This window comes from Sus scrofa, chromosome 2 (genome assembly GCF_000003025.6).
Source record: "Sus scrofa isolate TJ Tabasco breed Duroc chromosome 2, Sscrofa11.1, whole genome shotgun sequence".
NCBI lineage: Eukaryota > Metazoa > Chordata > Mammalia > Artiodactyla > Suidae > Sus > Sus scrofa.
In genome coordinates, this window is record NC_010444.4 from 85,813,858 (window position 1) to 85,839,947 (window position 26,090).

At 43.2% G+C, this 26,090-nt stretch overlaps 1 protein-coding gene across 3 annotated transcripts; it reads left to right on the forward strand.

Moving 5' to 3' along the window:
* On the forward strand, positions 542-16,741 carry CRHBP (corticotropin releasing hormone binding protein). 3 transcript variants are annotated; one of them, XR_002339869.1, is made up of 8 exons: positions 542-3,230; positions 3,555-3,648; positions 3,925-4,082; positions 5,624-5,834; positions 7,782-7,930; positions 12,696-12,813; positions 15,964-16,068; positions 16,584-16,667. XR_002339869.1 is itself a non-coding variant. In XM_021077443.1 (7 exons), exons 1-7 carry the CDS (start codon positions 3,150-3,152, stop codon positions 12,989-12,991), a joined length of 906 nt encoding a protein of 301 aa, XP_020933102.1. In that variant the 5' UTR covers positions 542-3,149; the 3' UTR covers positions 12,992-13,424.

The following is a 26,090-nucleotide window of genomic DNA, read 5'->3' on the forward strand; positions in this document are numbered from 1 at the left end:
GCCAGTGGCTACAGCTCCAATTGGACCCCCAGCCTGGGAACCTCCATATGCTGCAGGAGTGGCCCTAGAAAAGGCAAAAAGACCAAAAAAAAAAAAAAAAAAAGTCTTAATCTTACCTAAAACAAAGGATGACTTAACCCTGCCTAACCACAGTTTAAGATCCCAGAAACACTGGTCAGAAATTGTATTCACATCAGCATGGGAGAAGTTATCTGGAAAAACATGGAGAGAAGCTAAAATGTGTACAGAGAATGGGGTGAATATACAAAGAATTTCCAACCAGTATGCTTGTAGACTCTGAGTTTAACTCATATTTCTTTCTTTTTTTCTTTTTTCTTTCTTTTTTTTTTTTTTTTTTTTTTTTTTTTTTGTCTTTTTTGCCATTTCTTGGGCCACTCCCACGGCATATGGAGGTGCCCAGGTTAGGGGTCTAATTGGAACTGTAGCCACTGGCCTATGCCACAGCCACAACAATAAGGGATCTGAGCTGCGTCTTCAACCCACACCACAGCTCACGGCAATTGCGGATCCTTAACCCCCTGAGCAAGGCCAGGGATTGAACCCGCAACCTCATGGCTCCTAGTCAGATTTGTTAACCACTGCGCCACGACGGAAACTCCAGAACATATTTCAAAAGTACCAGTTAACTGGATTCAACAAATATTAAGCTAAGTGTTTGAATGACTAAATCGGTCCATGAAACTAATTCATCTTTAATCCTCAGACATAGACCTAGTTATTGTCTAATTCAAATGACACTTTCATTGCTCTCACCCTCCCCTTTTTTTTAATACTCTTGCTTATAGAGAATGGCTATCTGGCTTCTCTTTGTCCTCTAGCTTCATCTTCTTGGTATTGCCCAATAGATTCTAGTTTTCATCCCTTTTACTCTTTTTTCATTTTTTGGCCTTGCCTGTAGCATGCAGAAGTTCCTGGTCCAGGGTTCAAACCTGAGCCACAGCTGTAACCAGAGCCACAGCAGTGACAACACCAGATCCTTAACCCACTGAGCCACACGGGAACTCCCTTCATTATTTAAACAAAACCAAAACAAAACATGGTTTCCACTGACTTAGGAGATATTTATCAAACTGGTGAAAATAACACATTCACTTCCCCACGTGGGATTTGGTAGGAATGAAATTCATCTTATACTATAATTTGTGGATTGTTATGTAAAATAGAATGGTACCCATCTGTCATCACCTTTGCTGTCAATCATCCTTGCTCTTCCTGTGTTCACTTCCTGAAGAGGGAGGAGCACGAATGCATATGAGGAACATCATTGTTGTCCATGTGCTTCTCTGTGTGTGTGTGTGTGTGTGTGTGTGTGTGTGTGTGTGTGTGAAGGAGCAGTTTGGAGAAGAATATCTCCATGACAATGCTAAGAAAGCCAGACACCCATAGTGGGATAAACAGAGGTCTCCAGGCTGAGCGCCAGGCTGCATCCTGGGAGCAGGCCAAGGCTACGGCTGGATGATGGGAAAGGAGAATGGGCCCATGGCATGGGGGAATGAGTGTGCTAGAGCCCCTCTCTGGGCACAAGCAGGGTGGAGACAGCCCTGGCATGTGTGAGGCCAAGCAAGCTGGGGTTAAACCATTTGTTTTCCCCATTTTAAATTCCTCTCCGTTTTCTTTATACCCTCTCTGAAACTCAAACCATCAGGGGGAGAAGGACATGGTAGCCAGTATTTATGACCTTTGGGTGCCCTTCCCTCTTATCCTGTCTGTGATCTGAAGACTATTTACAAAGCTGGACTATGATAGGAAAGCCTCCTGGTTACACAATTAAGAGGCAGTTCCTTCAGAGCTCAGAATTGTCTTAAACATGAACATAGCAAGTTCTGACATCCCCCAGGCAAATTACTGCCTCATAGTGAGTATTTTTATATACTGAATATGTAACCATTTCCTTGAGTTAAAACACCATATGATGGTCTTATTATTTGTAGTAATTTTAATAGCAAAGAAAGTTATGGGCAGTAACCATGTTTTCTGTTAGGCAAAGGCAAAACCATGAGGTTTTTAGGATTTGTGGTTGCCTTGCACTGCAAAGAGATCGGAGAGGGGTGAGAAAGCCAAGAGGGAGGCTCTTCATATTTCCTACAATTTTGGACATAAGAAAGAAGCTATTCACATCTAATCAGCAAAGATAAGCTTATACTTAACTTACTTCTGCATCTCTACGTCATTTGTTTAGCCCTATAAATTTGCTGATGAGTGGTTTTAATAAAGCTTCTCAGCAGGTCTTCCTATCAGAGTATGAAAGTAGTCCAGGTATTGAAGGCATGAAATGGAATGACTCCCATCTCTCAGTGGTTCAGGTGGATGCTAAGGTCAAGGCCGAGGTTAGGTGGCCCAGGAGTGTGTCTATCCTGTATGTGAAAGAGCTCAGCTAAAATCCAGAAGTGCATGGACTCCAGAATTAGCTTCCTATTAAGGACATGCTTACTGGAAACTGAACCAGGATAAAGCAAAGACCAAGGGACAGAAAGAAAGCTTGAATTATGTGTCTGCAATATTCTGCAAAATCAGACTTCAGCTTTGGTTCAGTTTCTCTTTGGAGCTGAAAATGCCTCAAGTTTCTTCCTGAGAGGCATGAGCAATTGCATGAATAGTATATTCTCTGGCAATTTCCAACCTGATTCCATTCAAGGTATACATGACAAGCCTGTATGATAAGGTTGTGTGTGTTTGGGTATTTCATGCATGTAACATTGTCACTTGGCTTTCAAAACCAAAAATTCCCTGCATATCCACGGGAGAGGATCATTCAGCATGTGGCAGGTCAAATAAAATCTCCCCCTTATTCTCCATCCCTGCCTCATTCTTTCTTCCACACTTTAGTTCACTAAGTTGTAAGTGTCTGAAATCATTCTTGGTGAATAATGCTGGACCACTCTTGAAAATGTGTGGCTGAGAGCTGGACCCTCGTCATCACCACAAGCTTTGTCACTGAGACAGGGTAACCCATGGTTACTGAGCTCAGATGAGTTAAGGGGCAGAGAGCCTCCCCTCCTCACCGCTCTATAAAAGAGACCCAGCAAAGGGACCCTACCAGCTTCTAGCTCTCAGCCTGGGCGAGCGTGTGGGAAGCAAAGCCTGAGACCTCCGGAGCAGAAAGGACCAGCTGCAGAGGCAAGGCCGGCATGGCCCCCACTTTCAAACTTCAGTGTCACTTCATTCTCATCTGCCTGATGGCTCTAAGAGGGGAGAGCCGGTATCTGGAGGTGAGCGATCCCCGGGACTGACCCATCACGCCTCTCTTTCGTGAGTGCCCAGCCTTGGGGGGTGCGTTGGCTGCCTCACTATGGTGAGGTGAGCTCGCTCTTCTCTATTTACACTGCCCCCTCTTTCCCCTGATTCCCCCTAGGTGTTCCCCCCTGCCTCTTCCTCCTTCCCTCTGGCCCCTGGGGATACCCTGGTCTGATGGAAATCCGTCTTCTCTGGACCCCTCCACTTCATTTCCTTTGCCGCGGGGCAGGGACGGCGCCTGCTTCTGGTCCCCTTTCCCCCCCTTGAACTTTTCCAAACTGACCCCTTTTCCTGGCCAGCTTCGGGAAGCGGTGGACCACGACCCTTTCCTGCTCTTCAGCGCCAATCTGAAGCGGGAGCTGGCGGGGGAGCAGCTGTACCGCCGCGCTCTGCGTAAGTCCCGGCAGCGGGGCAGCGGGGAGGTGGGGAGACTGGGGCTCCGCGCAGAGGGCAAGCGGCTCCCAGAGAGGAAGCGCTGTCCAGGACGGGCATTCCCATCGCTGAGGGTCCGTCCCAGGAGGTGCGCCGGGGCGAGATGGGGTGGCGCCCCCGGGGCGCAGGAGCCGGGCGCAGCAGAGGCTGGGAGTTAGGGCGCGCAGTGAGGGGCTGCCTGGGCTGGTACTTCAGTGGCTGCAGCCCGGGACCCACAGCCCCGCTGCCCTCCCTCAGGGTGCCTGGACATGCTGAGCCTCCAGGGCCAGTTCACCTTTACTGCCGATCGGCCGCAGCTGCACTGCGCAGCCTTCTTCATAGCAGAGCCCGAGGAGTTCATCACCATCCATTACGACCGAGTCTCCATCGACTGTCAGAGCGGGGACTTCCTGAAGGTGAGGCGCCCCCACAGGGTGTAGCCCCAGCCGTGGGGCAAGGGAGGGGCAGTGGCCGGGGCGCTGTGCCCCAGTGTGTGCAGCCGGTGACCCTCATAATTAGATGCTTTGCTGGTGCCAGGGTGGGAGAGGTGAGTTCTGGGACCTCGATGCAGCGCGAACCTCGTCTCACCCCCTGAAGGGCAGTTGATTGGGACGTTGCAGGGGTTTCTAGTCCCCTCCTGCGCTCTCCGTCTCCGGGCGCTTCCGAAGACTCCGCTGTGGTGCGAACCGCTGTGTTGCAATCTGGGGCAGATGAAACGTGATGCAAACCAACCAGCACGAGCTCTCGGGTCCACCAAGCCAGCGGGTCTGGGTTAGAAGGCCGGCCCCACACATCTGAGATCCGAGCCCCCCTCGCTCCTGCTGGTCCCTCTCTCTGTGGAGCTGTTCCAGCTTCCCAGAGGCTGTCTTCAGTAGCTGGGTGACCTGCTGGGAGGGATGCTGAGAAGGAATCTAGTCTGAGGAAGGTGGGAGGCGAAGATAAGTCCTCAGCCTCACAACATCCCCACTCCCAGTTCTCCGCCTGGGATGGCTGGGGGAGTTTCTCCAGTCGCATTAAAGTGAACATGATTAAAACCCCAAAGTGGATTATTTTGGAATCTGTCAAACACAACAGAAGAGGACTGATCTGGTGGAGTAACTTGTAGCTGGTAATTTTACTAATGTGAACCAGGTAGCACACATTAGATTAAAGACCTGTGGAGATTTTAAGAGTAAAGTCAGTAGACTCTGACCTTCTGTCCAATCAACTGCAAGCTGTAACAAGTGAGGGAAAAAAGTTGTATCTGGCAAACCAGCTATTAGTGATAATGATAATGACAATATTATTAGCCATGGCAGTGGAAGCATATGGAAGTTCCTGGGCCAGAGATCTAACCAGAGCCACAGCAGTGACATCAGTGACAACCCCGAGTCTTTAACCACTAGACTACCAGGGAACTCCAATCCACCTATTGCTATCTAAGTGTTGAAGTCATTCTTGGTATTTTAATATGTGATAAGAGTGAAAAATGAGGAAAATGGGTGCGTATAATCATTGGCAGGTAGGTAAAATTGCTGCTCTAGTTTTTCCTCTTGCTGTCTATTTTTGAGATATTTTGTTCATATTTTAATGAGGAAAGAGTGAAAGTAAAACCCAAATTATGCTCCTGTGGAATTCTTCAGAAGGTGGGATGTGTGGAAAAATACAATCAGGGCAAAAATATATATTGTCTGTAGTTTCATTTACCAAGGTTGCTAAAGTGATTAAGCATAAGAAAGTTTATTTGCTTTAGAAACATTAGGGTTTATGGGGAGGGGGAGCAATAGTTAATTCAAATATGACTTGCAAACAACCCTATACAAGTAGAAAGCCAGTTTTTGGAAGGGGGTTGTAGGCTGTCAGTTCCTCACTTATAACTGAAGGCCCATTGCTAATTAACCTCTTTCCCCTTTTCAACACACCCGTGATTTCAGGAGTTGATGGGAAGTGATCATCTGTGTCTATTTTTTGTTGGAAGGTATTTGATGGTTGGATTCTCAAGGGAGAGAAGTTCCCCAGCTCCCAGGATCATCCTCTCCCCACGAGTGAGCGGTACATAGATTTCTGTGAGAGTGGTCTCAGCAGAAGGAGCATCAGATCCTCCCAGAATGTGGCCATGATCTTCTTCCGGGTCCATGAACCAGGAAATGGATTCACATTAACCATACAGACAGATCCGAACCTTTTCCGTAAGTGGCTTCCAGTCTTCCCAGTCAGAAGGCAGGATGTGTGGGGGAGAGTGTCAAATCTGCTTTTCAAAGGTAGTACCATGCACAGACTTAAGAAGTTTGAAGTAAAGAAGGATTTGAATGGAAACATTTTTGTAATTAGAAATGATGTGTGGTTCAGTGACAACGAATCCGACTAGCATCCATGAGGATGTGGGTTCAATCCCTGGCCTTTCTCAGTGGGTTAAGGATCCAGCGTTGCTGTGAGCTGTGGTGTAGGTTGCAGACACAGCTTGGATCCCATGTTGCTGTGGTTGTGGCATAAGGCTGGCAGCTATAGCTCTGATTCGAACCCTAACCTGGAAACTTCCATATGCCATGGGTGCTCCCTAAATAAAAAAGAAAAAAAGAAAAAAAGAAATGATGTAGAGATTATTTCCTATTAATTATTATGAAAATCAAATCAGCTTTTAATTTAGTTCCCAGGCTAAGTAGGATACTAATTTATGATGGAATTCTATGTTTTCTCCAGTGTTATTTTGATCTAATAATATACTATGATGTATTCATTGACAAGCTTTAATTCCTCCAAGTCATTCCATTGATATGGATAAGCTTGAGGGATCAGTTATAAAGTTGCAGTCTTAGAGATATCTAGGCAAGGACCAAAAGACTGCATATCTGGGATTGTATAGATGGATTTTGTGCCTTAAGCGGAGGGTTGGACCAGAGAATGAACCTCAGCATTGCCTTTTAAGTCTGAACCCCCTACTCTAATTTAGTTCATTTCTGATGGATATACTAATAAATACTATAAAGCTGAACAGCCTACACCTGGAACATATTATCTTAATCAAATGAGTTCATTCATCTGCTTATTATTTTTTCCCCATTAAGAGGAAAGTTTTTATAAAAAATCAGGAAAATAAAACATATTACTCATTTCTGGTTGCGTATAGTGTTATAAATATTAACACTTCATGTGGTTGAAGAAGGAGGCCTGCCTAATCTGCCAAAAAATAATGTACTGACAGATTATCCAATTTTTTTTTTTTTTTTTTAAAACCTTTTGAAAGAAGCCCCTTTTTGAGGCCTGGAGCAGAGTAAGCCTAGAGTACAACATCAGCTATTTTTCCTATATCCCGTTTGGTTAGAAATCAGAAAACCTAGAAGCATCAAGGAATTTCATTTCTTTTTGAAAATAAGTGTAATTAAAAACACAGAAAAGAGGCGAGAGTTCTGATGTATTCTGATCAATCAGAAGCCTTTGTCCCATAATCGGGCAAAAAAAGTACAAACTCTAATGCTTCTAGGTCCATGGCTAGAAGAAGAAATTTATTATGGGTCTAGACCTGAGATACAAAACAAAATTTCAGAAAGTCTTGAGAGTAAGTCACACATCAAAATTTTACCTTTTAGTCAACTTATCACCTTCACACTCAGTAAGTATTTATCAGACATAAGCCTGCCTTCTATTTTTCTCAGCCTGTTTTGTAACTGGTTTTTTATTATTTCTTTACTTTATTATCTAAAAAGTCATAGATGGCTCCAAGTTCAGTTAATAAAGTTTTCATACAGACAGAGTGTGAGGTCTGGCCTCCCCTTTAAGCCTGGATTCTCCCAGACTTCCAGCTTGAATTTGGACTCTAGGTAATGAAATGCTTCTGAAACTTGTACCGGCTAATATTGTTTGGTTGGTTATTCATTTACGCCTTGTGAGTTTTATGACGGTAACCCCCTGAGATTCAGATTAGGAGCCCTTTTGCAGCCCAGCACCTCCTGACCATGTCCATACATCACTGGTGGTTTTTATTCCCCATTTACTTTCTGTCACTCCGTTGCCCTCATGATATGTCCCCTCTTCTGGGCCACAAGCCCCCAGACCTAGCTTGAAATAAGGATTAGATACATTTCTCTAAAAGCACCTCATACCACGTAGTGAAAATGTGTTTTTGTGTTTCTACCAAGCCTGCAATGTCATCTCCCAGACCCCAAATGGAAGGTTTACTCTGGTCGTTCCCCATCAGCATCGCAACTGCAGCTTCTCCATAATTTACCCTGTGGTCATCAAAATATCTGATCTCACCCTGGGGCACTTGAATGGCCTGCAGCTAAAGGTGAGTTGCTTCCTTGATTCCCCATCACTTCCCAAGGCCCCAGCTGTACCAGAGCCACACATCGTACAGGACAAATATCATGCATCACACATCGTACAGGACACATCATCATGCAGGACCAAGGCGGACAGAAGCGAATTGGAGCAGTATGTTCTGTTTGACTGTTAACCCTCCCCAGAGGCTGCCCTGCCTGCTTCAGTAAACTCCTCTTCTTCTATTTCCGTCCTGATGCAAGCTGCATACTCAGGTGCCCTGTCTGACTACTTGCATACTTTTCTTGGGAGGGAAGAAACGTTTTCAATTGGCAAAGTTGTGGCATGTAATTACAATTGAACCCTCTTGTACTCGCCTCTTTTACAGAAATTCTCGCCTAGCAGAACCTCGTGTGAGTCATCTACACAGCTGTTTTTCTGATTATTGGAATTTTCTTTTGACACGAAGGGAAGTGTCTCATTGACAGAACTGTGTTAGGAAGGAATGCTAAGGGTAGCATAAAAGACAAAATTGGATTTTTATATTGCAAAATACAGTAACGTTTGGAAGCGTTCTTCAGGCATTATGTTTAATGCAGGACACTTGCAACAGAATGTTAACTGTGACTCCTCATCAACATTTCCCCCCCTCCCCGACATACCGTGAACTTCTCTATAGACTTTACAATGAATGCTGAGCTTGACCGCATTTATTTGCACGGGTAGCTGGTTTCCACTGAGTCATCCTCATTTCCTGTCCCGTTCTCATCTGCCTAGGTTAAGATAGCTCGCATGTTTGCTGGCATCAAAGATAGTCATGGTTCCTAATCAGACAGATTTCAGTGAAAACCAAATAAATAGGACCAGCACAGAGAAAAGCAGTCTATCCAATTTCCTGTAAGCCCTAAATTCATAGGTCAATGCCTTTTTTTTTTTTTTCTTCTTCCCAGATGAACCTTAGTGGACGAAGTACTCCTTTGATGAAGACCAGGATAAGTAGATGTCTTTGGCAAAGCCTTATTGGCTTGAGATTGTTTGTATGTCATTCCTGATGTATAATGTAGAAAATGGCAAGTGTGGTAGATTGGGAGAGCTGCGTTTTTGTTATTCTTGGGCGTGAGGACTAATCTTGGTGCTTCGTGTTTAAAAAAATGTAAAGTCTGCAGTGTTCTGCGTATCTATTGCTTTACAAAAAAAAACCTTTTTTTTTTTTTGAGTGCTTTCCATGGGCAAAGTGTTCTTCTAGATGCTGGGAATTAGTAACAAACAAAACAGGTCCTGCTGACATGGAACCTACATTCCAGGGGAATGAGACAGGCAGGAGTATAATGTATTTAAAGAGAGGCGAGTGCCCGACAGAAGATGACCTGGGCTGGAGTCTGGGGTTCCAGGGAGTAGCAGCAGGGGTGGGCAGCTGCTGGAGAGAAGATGCTTAGCAAAGAAACCTTCTGGGAAGGAGGCATTTGAAGTGAGACTTGAGTGACAGGTAAGAAGGAGCCAGCAGCCGCAGGAAGAGCTGGGAACAGAGGAACAGTAGTGCAGAGGCTTGGAGGCAGGAATGGCCTTGCTGTGTTCTAGAAATGAGAAGAAGGAATGGTCAAGAGAAAGTGTTATAATATAGCACCAAGGGTGTGGGCAGGGCCAGGGTGTGAAGAGCCTGGTAGGTCCTATTAAAGAGTTGGAATTTGGAGTTCCCGTCCTGGCTCAGTGGAAATGAGCCTGACAAGCATCCATGAAGATGCAGGTTTGAGCCTGGCCTTGCTCAGTGGGTTAAGGATCCAGCATTGCCGTGAGTTATGGTGTAGGTCACAGACTTGGCTTGGATCTGGTGTGGCTCTGGTGTAGGCTGGCGGCTATAGCTCTGATTCAACCCCTAGCCTGGGAACCTCCATATGCTCTATCTCTGGCCCTAAAAAGACAAAAAAAAAAAAAAAAAAAAAAAAAAAAAAAAAAAGAGCTTGAATTTATTCTAAGTGCAGTGGGAAGGAAACCACTGAAGGGTCCAGACAGGAAAGTGACATAACTCATTTGATTATGCACGAGTAGGGCGAGGAGGGCTGGGAATTGCTGGCCTCATGACCAAGGCGGGTCGGAGAGGATTACCTAAAGGTCCTTTGGGCTTCCATGAATGACAGTGAATGGGTTGCCACGACCAGCAGAAGAATGAACTTAAAAGGCCATTGTTGGAGTTCCCGTCGTGGCTCAATGATTAATGAATCTGACTAGGAACCATGAGGTTTCGGGTTCAATCCCTGGCCTTACTCAGTGGGTTGAGGATCTGGCATTGCCATGAGTTGTGGTGTAGGTGACAGACATGGCTCGGATCCCGCGTTGCTGTGGCTGTGGTGTAGGCTGGCAGCTGTAGCTCTGATTCAACCCCTAGCCTGGGAACTTCCATGTGCTGCAGGAGCAGCCCTAGAAAAGGCAAAAAGACAAAAAAAAAAAAAAAAAAAAAGGCCATTGTCAGAGTCTAGGCAGGAGATGATAGTCACTTAGTCCAGGAAGATAGACTCTCCAGAAGGAATCTAGGGGATCACTGTTACGGAGTTGAACCCAGAGGTCCCTATGCAACTCAACTGCTGCTATTGTTTATAAGAACAGCTGAGAGTTTGGGGAAGGGGAGAGGAAAGTCACTGAATGCCAAGGAGTACGTGCACCTGACCTCGTTGTTTCTTTGTTTAGTTCCCTTCATTTTGCTTTTACTTCTTCCCAGCTTTCTTATTTCCCATATCTCTCTTCCAAGAGCAAGTTTCTCCCTTCATCTCTTTCTGCTGAAATTTGGAGCCTCTAGAACCTGGTGGAAATTCTTGTCTTAAGAGATGTTCTCCCTGGGCATCCTCTACTCAAGGGAAAGGCAATTAGAATTTTTTTTCCTTTACCTCTAAATGGTTTCTTCAACTCTTCATGCAAGAACATGAGCCCTGTGCACCATGGGGCTCATTAACCCTCTATTTCATCATTTGGTAAAATTATGTGTAAAGCACCTGAGCGTAGAACCCACACAGAGTAGAAGCTTTCAGAGTATACATCCCCACCCACTTCCTTTCACGAGCCAAAAAGTTGCTGTTATATTATTTTCTGTTTGTTTTTCAGTCCCAGGTGTATTTCGGCATCTTCCGAAATGTGGGACTGTGTGTGTTGATGTATGTGTGTGTTTAACATTCTCTATTTGAGATTTTGGTCCCTTGGTGGCAGCATCTGGTAACTTGTAAGCACTTTGCCATATGCCACTAGATCTCTTCCTGAGTATGCCTCAATGAAGGAGAGGATCACAGGCAAAACTGGCTGTATAATTTGTGGGGAACAGTACGATATGAAAAGTTAGGGGCCTTATTTTAAAATTATTAAGAATTTAAAGATGGTGACAGCAGAGCATTAAGCCAAGCACTGGGCCTTGTAAGTGTGGGCCCTGTGGGTACCAGTGGCAGGCCCATCAGGCCAGCCCTGATCACAGGAGATGGGTGGCCTACTGTGTACCACTTGGGCCTGAGAGAGGCTGCTTTGTTTGTATGAGAAAGTGAAACACAGCAATTACTGTGGACGAGACAATGGGGGAAGGATGAAGGGAAGCAAAAAAAGTGATTACAGTGGATCACACAAAGGCTTTGGTTAAATTATTTTCAGCAACTTGAATTAAATTCTTTTACTTGGAAGGAGAAAGGGGATGGTAACGCTAATTTAAGCCCCAAAGAGTTCTCTTCTTTCTTTAGCATTCTTATAACTAGTCTAAATCCTTATCAGTAGAAATGAAAAGGATTATCTCAATAGCAGAAAAAGTCCTTTATAAAGAAGACAAAAAGAGGAAAGCTGAAAGGAAAGCTGATGCGAGAGCGCTATTTATAAAAACTCTGACTGCATGCATTAAGAAATTCACATAGGAGTTCCCGTCGTGGTGCAGTGGTTAACGAATCCGACTAGGAACCATGAAGTTGAGGGTTCGACCCCTGGCCTTGCTCAGTGGGTTAAGGATCCAGCGTTGCCATGAGCTGTGGTGTAGGTTGCAGACACAGCTTGGATCCCAAGTTGCTGTGGCTCTGGCATAGGCCGGTGTCTACAGCTCCGATTCGACCCCTAGCCTGGGAACCTCCATATGCTATGGGAGCGGCTCTAGAAAAGGCAAAAAGACAAAAAAAAAAAAAAAAAAAGAAAAGAAAGAAAGAAATTCACGTAATTCATTATGTATGTCTAAATGATTTAAAAAGCAAGGAATTTTCAGATTCAGTTTCCATATATCTTGTATGGTGTTTATAGGTTCCCCATTTCATCATTCCAGCCCTTAAGCTTATAAAAAAAACTTTTTAGTGCACACACATTTTGAAAAATGATTATTCAACCAATTTAGAAGAGCAACTTCTATGACTGTTTTTTCCTTTAAAAAAGTCTTGATTTCAGAGTTCCTGTCCTGGCTCAGCAGAAAGGAATCTGACTAGTATCCATGAGGATGCAGGTTCAATCTCTGGCCTTGCTCAGGGGTTAACGGATCCGATGTTGCCATGAGCTGTGGTGTAGGTCACAGACACGGCTTGGATCTGGCATTGCTGTGGCTGTGGTGGAGGCTGGCAGGTACAGCTCCAATTTGACCCCTAGCCTGGGAACCTGCATATGCCACAGGTATCACCCTAAAAAGACAAAAAAAAAAGGTCTTAATTTCCAGAGGCCTGGATGTGAAATGAAATGGCACTGCCAGCATGGTTATGGCTAATGGAGAAAATTTCCCAGTCTGCCAATGGTCAAATGGTTTGACTTCCACAGGTGGTTTAAATCCATCTTCCTCTGCTGCTTTGTTTTCTTAGAAGTCGTCAGCAAGTTGTGGAGGAATAGGAGACTTCGTGGAGCTGCTGGGAGGAACTGGATTGGACCCTTCCAAGATGATGCCCTTAGCTGACCTCTGCTATCCCTTTCACGGCCCAGGTGAGATGTTTCTTTGCTTATTATTTATGTGCCTATTAAGATCATTTCCTTACATAAAACACCTCGGATTTTTTTATACACAGGAGGACAAGTTCTACCCAAAAAACTTCAATTTTACGTTTTGAGCCAGATGAGAATTTTTACGTTTCAGCCTAAGTATGGTATCAAGGGTCCATGACTGCAGTATCTGACATTGGGAGAGACACCTATAAAGTAACAAGGTTGCATGTTCCAGGTTGGCCCTAGGTAAACTATGAAAAAGACAAAGCTTGTTGGCTCTGTGCTCTTTCCATCTTCACGAAGATCCCCCTTTTCACTTTCTAGAGTCTAAAGGATCTATTTACTAACGTAAGACAATAGTTCAATAATAGATGTATCATCACTTAGTAATAATATAATGAAATAGCTAATTTTACCATACGTATGTGTTACTCATACGAAATACATTGAGTGATATGCTTTATTAGAAATTCTCAGAACTTCTGGATGACTCCAACTTCTAGGAGCAAAACCAATCTCTCAGAGTTCCTGTCATGATGCAGTAGTCAACGAATCCGACTAGGAACCATGAGATTGTGGGTTCGATTCCTGACCTTGCTCAGTGGGTTAGGGATCCAGTGTTGCTGTGAGCTGTGGTGTAGGTTGCAGACTCAGCTCAGATCTGGCGTTGCTGTGGCTCTGGCGTAGGCCGGTGGCTGCAGCTCCGATTAGACCCCTGGCCTGGAAATCTCCACATGCCACAGGAGCTGCCCCAAAAAAGGCAAAAAGACAAGGGAAAAAAACAAAACAAACAAAATAAAACCAGCCTCTGAAAGACCACTGCAAAAACAGAGATAAATTCTGAAATCTAAAGTGTTCACCAACAATAAAAGAACAGTTTAGCACAGGGCATACCAATCAGAACCAGATTTTCTTTGTTACGGATCACCGAAGATTTTCCTTTTTTTTTTTTTTTTTTTTTTTTGTCTTTTTAGGGCCACATTCGAGGCATATGGAGGTTCTCAGGATAGGGGTCTAATTGGAGCTACAGCTGCAGGCCTACATCACAGCCACAGCAGTGCCAGATCAGAGCTGTGTGCGACCTACACCACAACTCATGGCCATGCTGGATCCTTAACCCACTGAGCGAGGCCAGGGATCAAACCCGAAACCTCATAGTTCCTAGTCGGATTTGTTTCTGCTGTGCCACGACAGGAACTCCTAGGTTTTCTTTAGATTTTGCTCAGGTGGGGTGGGGGGTGGGAATCACTGACTCACGACCAAACTAATTAATGAAGTCCAAGCAGGGAGGGGGAAACATGTCTATAAGGATCACTCCTGTTATCTATGCTTCAGATGCAGGACTCAGAGATTATCTGGTAAGAGACAAAAATCAAACAGAAGAACAGTCTTACATCCCTTTCCATAATCCCCTTCCTTTCTTTTAACCAACATCACTAACCAACTAAATAATGAAGCTGCAAATCAAACATCCTTTTGATCAGCTGTTACCTGTTTTAAGTAAAACCAAGTCTGCCCACCAGGATTTTCTCTCTCTGAGCTATTGCTGGAAACGTAATCAACAAAACCTCTCTGAAATAGAATTAATATGTACAGGTAAAGGGAAAAGATTTCTAAAAACCCACTTTGCTAAAAACGTGGAGATTCATTTATGCTAATTTACTCTTGAGCCCTGGTTGAAACCTCGTGGCTTCTCTCCCTTTGTGTGTGTTCTCAGGGGCACGGAGGTCCTTTCCTGCCCACGGAGGGCACCCTATGAGGAGATGCATTTGAGCTGGATAAAAAGATTGAGACCTGAAGCACACGCATGCCTTAAAATTTAGACAATCGAAGCCATAGTGATTTTGGTGCATGAATTATATGCTTGATTTAGGTAAAAGGGTGTGACTAAGGCCAAAATACTTTTCCCTATATTATCTAGATAATTGACACCAGTCTTAAGCTAATTTGAAGGCTTGAATTATCTGACTCATTGATTCATTTTATACTTCACTTTTTTTCTTTCCTTTGGTATGTTTCCATGAGCCCCTCCGAAATCATTTAGACAATAAAGAGCTATTAGATATCCTGCCCTTTACACTGGATTTGATTAGGAATTATGTCAAATAATAAATAAATGATATGCACATTAAAGGAAATAAGGCATGTTATATAAGCTCAGAGAATGACCTTCCAAATCGTTTAGAGAAAAATAACTTTGGATCTCCTCCCAGAAGCTTTGCCTAGACTTCCTGGTGCTTATATTAAAATAATTATAGGGTTTATATTTATTATGTCTCCAAATTCACTTTTGCCTAAGTAACTGTAGCTGGCAGTTTTGCCTCATTTAAACCCAGGTGCATGTTTGTCAAGTACCTGCTATACAAGTATAATAGTGTTGCTCAGAATTAAGGCCTTACAAAGTAGGAAAAAAAGGTTGAGAAAATTAAAACAGCAGAAAGGATTATCTTGGGGCAGATAAATCTTGCCTTAGGAACTATCCTGAGGCTGGAGAAATCAAATAACAGTAACTTTTAACAAAAATCCTGAGTTTCACAAAACAGAAACAGGCTCCTATGGGGACAGAGAACAAACAGATGGTTGCCAGAAGAGAAGGGCGTGGGAACCAAAAGAAAAGCAAGGTAACTATGTGAGGTAATGAATGATAATTAGCTTGACTGGGGTGATCATTTCACAGTGTATATTTATATAAAACCACCCTGTTGTACATCTTAAATATGTACCACTTCTGTCAAAGATACCTCAACAAAGCTGAGAAATTTTTTTAAAAGTGTGCCTAAAAACCATACACAGTTTCAATACATAACTGCACAGGCACATGTGCACTAGAAGATACATAAATGTTGCCACATGCTTATAAAAATAGTGAATAAGATTGGATTTAAGATCCATAAAGATATCAAAGCTATTCCATAGAAGAAATACAGGTACAGGTGAACAGTAGGACAGAACTGAGTATATTTACTGTATGCTTATACCATGCAAATGATTTTTTGCTTTTATATAAAACAGAATTATTATCTAGGCTCAGAAAATAATAAACAGGTGATTTTTTGGGGGGGTCTATATAAATGTCCTGCAATATAATCCATCTGTTAGCGCAGCCCGCTAAATGCTACTCCCAGATGTAGCCAATAACTGCCCCTGCAGATTTCTAGCCTGTCCCTAGAGGGCAGCACTGCCCCCACTGTGAGCACAACTAGAGCAAAGGTGCCCCAGGGACAGAAGCTTGCCTTCACCACCCAAGCCTTGCAGGTAAGAAAACATAAAACCCACGAGGAGATATCTTCTTACCTCTATGCAGCCAGTTTTATTTGACTGACAGTGTTCTTGAACATGAGGAGAAAGGCGGAGTTCAGTTTTACTATTCTACAGTTAATACACAGTTGACCCTTGAACAACTGGGGTTTGAACTGCGGGGATTCACTTAGAGGTGGATTTTTTTCAATAGTGAATATTACCGTACTACACAATCCGGGGCTGGCTGAACCCGAGGGTGTGGAACCTTGGATCTGGAGGGCAGATTATAACTTATAAGCAGATTTTCAACAGAGTCCTCGCTCCTAACGCCCATGTCATTTAGGGTCAGCTGTATATTATACTGAAAATGAAAACAAAAATATTTCACCTGATGCTAGATGCTTGCCTTGAATATGTGGGAGGAAGATACATGTCCTCCCTTTCTTTGGGTTGATACGATCTCATGGACAGAAATGGTTTGTGTGTTTTCTAACCTGCTGGGAAGCTTTGACTTTTTCCATGCATTATAGCCCAAATGAAAATTGGCTGTGACAACACGGTGGTGCGAATGGTCTCCAGTGGAAAACATATCAATCGTGTGACTTTTGAGTACCGCCAGCTGGAACCATACGAACTGGAAAACCCAAATGGAAACAGTATCCAGGAATTCTGTTTGTCTAGTCTTTGAATAATCAGGTCAATGGATTCTGTGCTGCCAGCTAAGGGAGTTTTTAATGGCTCTTATATATGCTTGTGATGACCAGCTAGTTAAGAGCCTCTCGTACCAGTCAGTATGTCCAACCTGGAGCACACAGCACACACACACTACACACACACACACTAATTTTTGTACCTTGCTTCTTTTTCATTTGTAATATATAAATGACCACATGGCAGAAAATAGCCCCCTCCCTTTGGTAGAAAAATAGTTTTCTGTAATTTGTATGCTACAAACCTGAACTGGTAAGACGAGTACAAAGAAATGGGCAGTAAAAAATTGTATCTCAATGAAAAATACTACAGAGAAACAAAAATGGTCCTTATCAGTTTTATAACAGAAAACGCATGTGTATATACCAAGAGTGTAGACCAAAGAAGTTGCCTCTGTTTATGTTCTGCTTGTTCTTCATTTACCATAGAGAGAGTAGCTGTAGCTGGGTATTATGTATTGGTTTGTAATAACTTGTTTTTAAGAAAACTTTGTGGCATGGAAAACATGTTGCATCGGTAAATACAAATATGAATAAACCTATTGAGAATGTTGGCACCTCCACTTAGTGCGCGCGTTGCTTTCCTGAGTAGTCCTCTCCCTAACGACCTTCAGAAAATAATGTTCTCAGGTGGTACAGCACCAAATACTGACCTACGTCATTTTGCCTTTTTTTTTTTTTTTTTTTTAAGGGCCACACCTGAGGCATATGGAGGTTCCCAGGCTAGGGGTCGAATTGGAGCTGTAGCCGCCAGCCTACTCCACAGCCACAGCAACGCCAGATCCGAGCCGTGCTTAAGCGAGGCCAGGGATTGAACCTGTATTCTCATGGATACTAGTTAGATTCGTTTCTGCTGTGCCTCAATGTGAATTCCCCTCACCTACATAATTTTGGATTTCTTAGTGCGCTGAGAACTCTGGGCCATCGAAGTAGAATTATTTAGGGCAGAATGTTAAATTACAGTGTTTGCACAAATAGCGCTGATTGGTCCTGATAGGGAAGCAGGGTGCGGGGATCCCTTTTCCACTGTCCTCCAAGGAAACAGAACACATGTCTTTGTCACAGTAGGTGTGCTTTTCAACAAGGATAGCAAAGACTTTAAACTCTCATAGAAACAATCTGCAGAAATCTGCGCACATTTTTGGTCCTGAAAGCAGTTTACAGTGACTGAGCCTTGTCCATAATTGGCTTGAGACCAAGCGTGTGGTCTGCAAAAGACACCTTGGGGTCAAAAATGAGGTCCTGAACAAAAGAGGAAATACTCCTAGGTGAACACTCCTCTTTATTTTGGGTTAATGTTTAGATGATGAAAGCTCCCCTATAATTAATGGCTTGATTGTGATTCCCAAACATAATTAATATAAAGCTAATTTCATAATGGAATGTCCTAGAATCTCATACCCTGAGCTTGTTAACAAAACCTGAAAACCAAGCAGGAAGAAAAATAGTGACTGAAAGTGCTAAAAATACCCAGGATTGCACACAAATTTTGGCTCACTAGATATTCTGCAATGAGTGAATACTTGAGCCAAATGCATGAATAAATGCTTGAATGGATAGATGGATAAAGGCTGGGATAAAGGCTGGGAGGAATGAATAAATGTCTGAGTGGATGGCTACATAATTCCCCATTAGTTATATAAGTTGTTGGATTCCTTATTTCATGGAAAATAAATTCTATGAAGTTGAACCCTTTTATCTTCTTCACGGTCCCTCTAGCAACCTAAGAATTACTGCAGTCACTTATATCACCATCAGAAGTTTCTGGCTCTTAACCTCATGATCCCCTTGTGCTAAGAAGAGAAAACAAGTGGTCTGAGGTATGAAGGCAAATATTTTTACCATGGAATTTAGGACAACTTGCTTTTGTTCCTAAGGGACCTTTTGCAAGCTACTTAGCCTTTCTGCACTCATATGGGTGGAACTCTAGTTCTTAAGGTTTCTTCTAATCTTGTCATTCTGCAGTGACTTATCTGTGACCTATTGGACTTCAGAGCTTGTTGTTGCATATTAGTGTATGTTTTTTGAGAGGGTGGCCAGTTCCATGAACTGTCCATGACTTATTCTTTGGAAATCTATGATTTCATCTTCATTCCAAATAGTTGGGATGGGTGTCTAGAAACAAAATAGTAGATGAGATCTCTGGGGGTGGGGGTGTCTTCACTGGCACCTCTGTTAAGCATTAAAATGTTATATGAAATTGTGGCCAGATTTGACTTTCTGTAAAAGGCAGTATGCACAGTGGCTAAGGTTGTCAACTCTAGAGCCAGACCTCTTTGTATCCCAGATCTGCCACTTACTTGAGCAAGTCATTTGTATGTCTCTATTGCTTAGTTTTTAATTCGTAAAGTTGGAATAATAAAGTTACCTCCTTCAAATAAAGATTGTTATTAGGATTAAAGGGTTAGATGCATTTAAAGCCCAAGAACTGTGTCTTGTATATGTGAGCTGTCATTTTTATGATTATCTCTTACTTCCAAGTACATAGGCTGCCCCAGGTCCTCCATTCTCTGAGTGGGGCATTTGCTTTGTGCTCTGAAGGATTTGCACGGATTCCATTGTCCATTTTCATCCCAGGACATTTGTGAGAAGCTAGGGTTAGGTAGGGTTGTTTTCTGGGAACCAGAAGCAGAGTAAGGTTACTGGTGACATTGGGGGTAGATCATGTTAGGTCTTTTCATATTCCCATGTGCCTCTCCTTCCAGATAAACTTAATCTGTAGCTCTGAACCACTCCAGGACCAATGCTGACCTCGGACAGGAGGGATTTGAATCTCTCTTGTCCACCATGGTGGTTCTGAAGGAGTCATCTCACAAATGGTCTGTCTCGACTCTACCCTTGTGCCCCAGCCCCATCTCTGTAATCTTAGGAGCTCTTGGTTATTTCCTCCTAGCTCTTACCCGGCCCTGATCTCACCCTCTGCTCTGAACCCCCCAGGTCCTAAATACCAAATGAGTACCTCGGTCTCTGCTACTGATGGCATCACTGAATCTCCCTATTCCTGATGGCTCCGTGCCTGAAATTCTGAGTATTTTTGCTCATGGGTTTTATGTCACTGTGCCCACCCCATCTTCTGGACCTTTTTCTACCTCCTCTAAGCCTGCCTCTTCTGTCTTCTAGCCTCTCATGTGTAGAATGAATATGTTGGGCTGCCTATGATATTGGACTTTCTCACAGTATCTAAAGTGTCATGACTTCTTCACTTCCAACCTCTTCCTGGCACTGATGCTTTCACTTAAGAGAATAGGGCAGAAATGCTTTGTGTTTACCACAAGTTATATTTTAATTTGTCAAGTTGGATTAATATAGTTACCTACCTGAGTATGTAGGTTACCTCTACCTCCTGAGCATGCAGCTAGACTACCTTTTCCAACCTCACTTACAGTTAGGTTTAGTTCTGGGAGTGAATTTTGACTCAAGGAGTGTGGGTAGAAATGATGCCCACTTCTCATGTGATCCTCCATACTTTCTTTTTCTTCCTCTGTCTACTGGAAAGATATTTATATTCTTACCAAGGACTCCAAGGCCATACAGGAAAACAGAGCCATAAGATGCAAGGAGCCTGGATCCTTGAATGACCTCATGGAAGGCTTCCTATTGACCAGGAATTGGATTTTATGTGAGTGAGAAGTGAATTTTTTAAAAAATTTTTATGGTTAAGCTATGGAGGATGACAATGATGATAATGATGATGCTCTTGGCATAGCCTTGAGTGCTAGCATAGTTCATACCATGGGCCTGTCTAAATCCAAGTCTGGCTATTCTTCAATATCCCTGTCTGGTTTTGCTGCCACTCTCCAGACAGGCCTGATCTGATTGTCTTCCAGAAGAACATACCTTAGATACACATCTTTGATCTCATAAACACTAGGTTTTTACTGATAGCATTGTGTCCAACTTTTCCATTTGTCTTAAAGAATCATCTAAGAATAGTGATTCTTAGATTAGATGCCTTTGAGAATCTGACAGTAACTACAGATCATCTCCGGGGGGTGGGGAGGGGGAGGCCATATACACAAGAATATCCCTGAATTTCCGAGAATTCACAAATCCCTGAAGCCCATCAGGGTTTCAGAGTAAGAATCCCTGCTCTAGGAGAAAATAATGTGTAAAAATAAGTTTTATACTGCTCTTCTGAAACTGGGCTACCATCTCTTCAGTATTAGTTTAAAGCACTCATGGCTTCATTTGGCTGCAAAATAAGTCTATAGTAGTAACTTAATGTTTCTCTTTTATATTTATTTATTTTGCCTTTTACTACACAAGTTGTTCTGGCCTGCTCTGTAGTCCTCCCCTTGTCCCCCAGGGAGGAAATATATTCGACCCAGGACAAATTTTGGTGACAAATATTCTTCCAGATCTCTCCCAACTTCAAACTTTTCCTTTCTTGCTATTTTAATAGGGAGGCAGGATTACCAGAGTTTGCCTTCAAAGTAGGATCTTCATGAAAGAAAAAGAACTGGTGAACAGGATTTACTTGAAGGCAATTTGGTTATGTGCTTAATAACCCCTGATAGAGAGTGTTGGAGCTCCTATTATGGGGTAATCACATGATATTATATTTGAACACACTCTTCTCTTTGCAGTAGAGTATTTCAGAAGAGAGAAACACTTTTGTATGTTCAAATAAGCAGAAATGGCCTCAGTCCTAATGGGTCCTTTGTAATGATTAGCATCCATTTTTCTTTTTGCATTTAAAAGTTTTTTCTTGGAGTTCCCATTGTGGCTCAGCAGGTTAAGGACCCAGTGTTGTCTCTGAGAGGATGTGAGTTCAATCCCTGTCCTTGCTCAGTAGGTTACGGATCTGGCATTGCTGCAAGCTGTGGCATAGACTGCAGACGGGGCTCAGATCCTGTGTTGCTGTGGTGCAGGCCTCAGCTGCAGCTCCGATTCTACCCCTGGCCCAGGAGCTTCCATATGCCTACAGGTGCAGGAAAAAAAGTTATTTCTTCATGTAATAAGACAAACCAGACAGAAGCATCAGAGAGGTGGGAGAAAATATAGGTAAGAGAAAAAAAGCTTGATTAGAGGGTTTGAAAACATTACAAAAATCAAGGTCTCCAAATTGGACTCTGAGTTTTGCTCTTGGTAACAAGTGTCCTCCATCCCTTCAATCTGAAAGGTTGAAAATGAGAAGTGTTTTGTGCTTTAAGGAGAAGACTTAATGTCAATCCTCGAACATATAGTTGGGTGAGTAAGACAGAACCATGACCTTTGTAACTAGATGGGGTGTCAGATATTGGGGTCTCCTAGTAAGAAGAAGGACCATCTCCCCCACAACACCTCTCCCCTCTCCAGGTTTCTGAAGTATAAAAAGCGTGACCTGTGCTAGTCATGATTCGGAGATAAAGTTGATGAAGCCAAGCAAAGTAGACGGCCGCCTATGCTGTGTGATTTGAGGGACAGAGAAAGACCTACTTGACTGAAAGATATCCTCAAAATCTGCACTCTTTCAGTTTTGTTCTTTTTTTCCCTTTAAGATGTGTTTTTAATTAAGCAAGTAATTCATGAGTACTTTATCGTGTTAAAACATTCACATTATACACAGGCGAGTTAATGAAGTGACTTAGCAATCAGTAATTAGTTTGACCATGTAAGATTTTGCTGCTTATTACAACAGGACCTAGAATTGGGAGGTAAGCTTTGAGTAAAAGAGAGTGCGATGAGTGAAATGAAGAGTATGAGATGTTGAGAAGACGACAGGCTCAGGTGAATGCCCTCGTTCAGGCTATTGGGAAAGCCAGCAAGGAACTGATGACACCCCTCAATGGCTGAGAGTTTGCAGGGGGAGGCAAAAAGAAAGCTTGCTGTGTGGAGCTGAGGTGTTGTCAGAAAGACTTTTGTGTGCTTCCTCTGTTTTGCCCGAGACTAGCTCAGGGTGCAGTCTGGCCTGTATCACATGAATGGGACGAAAGATGACGCTTTAGATTCAAGATGCAGTCCTACGAGTACAGGCATCCCATGGAGAGAGAGGAAGCCAGACTTTGGAACCAGACAGGGGGTCGTGTTCTGATTCAACCACAAACCACCTATGAGCCCTTGAGCCAGTCACCTTCCTCACCTGTAAAGTATAAACAAGAGCACCTACCTCTTTAATCTAGTAGCTTCCATGAAGTGCCAACAACCATTCTAGGTACATGGCAGATGCTGTAAATCTGAGTGTCCTTTTCCTGGAAAAGTTGCATATTAGTCAAGGCTTTGGTCCTATAATTTCACCTTAAATGTTATAAAGAAGAGTACTATTTGGAGGAACTAAGAAGTGGCTCTTTATTTTTATTGATTTGTTTATTTTTTGTCTTTTTAGAACCATACCTGCGGCATAGGGAGGTTCCCAGGCTAGGGATTGAATGGGAACTGTAGCCGCCAGCCTATGCCACAGCCACAGCAACGCTGGATCCCAGCCACATCTGTGACCTACATCCCAGCTCACAGCAACGCTGGATCTTTAACTCACTGAGCAAGGCCTGGGATCAAACCTACATCCTTATAGATACTAGTCAGATTTGTTTCCACTGAGTCATGACAGGCACTCCGAGGTGGCTCTTTTTAGTGATGAAAATTGACTTGGTAAAAAGAAAATAGCTGGTTGTTTCTGTAACATCAAATTGCTCTATACTGGAGTGTCTGTAGTGGCACAGAGGGTTAAGAATCTGAGTGCAGTGACTCAAGTCGCTGCAGAGGTGCAGGTTCGATCCCTGGCCTGGAAGCTTCCATATGGCACAGGTGCAGCCATTATAAACTTGTGACATATTTTTTCCTTAGAATGGCTTTACTGCTATAGTATTTACTCATCAACTCAATGAAGTGAAGTGGTCCTTTTGCAAGTTTGATAAAATGGTAACACCACCCTGCCATCTGCTCAGTGAAAGCCAGCCGTCCACGTGTCATGGGCCGGCTTATTAACAAGAGCCTCTCCGGTTCTTCCCTCTCCTGGCCCTGCTGGTGAAAAACAACTTGCTTAGACTGAGTGTCCCATCAGGGACACTGAAATGATAACCCCAGGGAAAGGTAGGAAGGGGTGAGGCTGGTGCAACTTTCTATAAGGCTACAAGTTTAAAAACAAAACAGATAAACAAACAAACGAAAAACACCACAGAACGCCCTCTAAGATGGGCAAATATTTAGAAAAAAAAAGCTTGGCTTTATTCTTAGTTCACATGATAATACAAGCTAATATTTATTGAATATTTAATATGTTCCTTGCACTGTTCTACAGACTTCCCAAGATTTACAGCATTTAAACCTTTCTCCATTTTGTAGATGGAGACACTGAAGCAGAGAGAAATAAAAGTGAGTACATCAAGTCACACAGAAAGCAATAAAGCCAGAATATAGTCTCTGGTGATCTGACATAAGAGCTTGCCCATGTTATGACTGTACCACCCTGTTCCTAGAATAAAGGATGAGCCACTACTTTTCCAGTGAGGTCCTGAGAGCATAGAAGTGACAATGAAAGCTTTTTGGTCCTTTATCAAAACACACCATTCAAAGTAATTTTAGGGCTTTTATCTGAGGATATTATAACACATTGATCCCAATTCCAATTCTCAGAATGGCCGAATGTGATAGCTAATTCTTTGTGTCAACTTGGCTGGGCCATGGTACCCTGATTTAGTTAAATGGATTTTTTTTTTTTTTTTTTTTGGTTTTTTAACGCTGCGCTTGAGGCATTTGGAAGTTCCAGGCTAGGGATCTCATTGGAGCTGCAGCTGCCAGGCTACACCACAGCCATAGCAACACAGGATCCAAACCACGTCTGCGACCTACACCACAGCTCATGGGAACCCCAGATCCTTAACCCACTGAGCAGGGCCCAGGGATTGAACCTGCATCCTCATGGATACTAGTCAGGTTCGTTACTGCTGAGCCACAACAGGAACTCCAAGGATTTTTTGAGATGAAAGTCACATTTAAATCAGTCAACTTTGAGGAAAGCTTACCATCTATAATAGGGATGAGCCGCATCCCATCAGTTGAAGGTCTTAGAAAAAGATGGAGGTTCCCTGATGAAGAGGAAACGTCCTATTCATTCTGTTTTTCTGGAGAACCCTGACTAACATGCTAAATACTACTTTCTTTTTCCCTGAAAATCTTTCCCACATATCCAGCCACCATGTACTGTAAGCAGAGCTGTTGCTAAATCTTAGTTTGCTAATGAGGGATCTGAGGTGCTTTTGTCCTTTCTCTCTCTGCATAGTCCTGTGTGACCTCCTGGTCACACTCACGGTGACTTGAGATACAGGAACACAAAGGCGCAAAGGAGTGGGAGGCTTCCCCATATCCCCTTGGTCCACTTACCTGAGAACCAGGTGTTGAAGGTGAGAAGTGCCAGGAAAAAAACCTAGCTCTCACCCCAGCAAACTGTCTCTGAAAAGGAAGTCCAAAATAAAAATGGCTCTCAGATGTCATTGTCCCATGTTTAGGGGGAGCTGTAGAAAGAGCAGCCAACAGTTACACAGAAACTTAAGATCGTGCCTACATTCCAAGCAATATTCTATTTATAACCATTGCTAATGAAATCTTATCACTTAACATTCATGATGAACAAAAGTGGTCTGGCTATTGTGTAATCTCAAGTGAAAGGCTTTGAGCCGCCTGCATTTTTTTCTCAATGAAACCAATTTGGAAGATGCCATGTCTTTAATTGGAAAGCCCTCCCTTGGGGATGGATGAACAAAGCGTTTCCACAAGTCATTGATAAAATGCACTCTATTCGGGGCCGCAGAAACATCTGGAATGTAGCTGTGTCACAAGACAAGAGCAGATCATTAGAGGGGAGCAAAGCTCAGAAGATTCAGTTTTAAAAACATAATACATTAAAGAAATGAAGAGTCAGTAAAATACAAAGCTCAATGGATGGGTTCACCAGCTTGGATAAGGTGAGAAGATCAGTTCTGAAAGAAAGTAGGCAGTGTGTAAGGAGAGAATGAGATGCTTAGATGTCCACTCTGAGAGGGCCCCTGGAGGGTACGTAGGCATTTTGTTTCTCCTCATTACAGAAGATAAATATTCTCAGATTCGCTCCAGATTTTTAAAGTAGTTCTCTTGAAAATGACTACTTCAGGAATTCCCTTTGTGGTTCAGTGGTTAACAAATCTGACTATCATCCATGAGGACGCAAGTTTGATCCCTGGCCTTGCTCAGTGGGTTAAGGATCCAGCGTTGCCATGAGCTGTGTTGTAGGTTGCAGACACGGCTCGGATCCCTGTAGGCCGGTGGCTACAGCTCCAATTCATCCCCTAGCCTGGGAACCTCCATGTGCCGCAAGTGCAGCCCTAGAAAGAAAAAAGTACTATTTCAGAGAATGATACCATAAAAAATGCTATG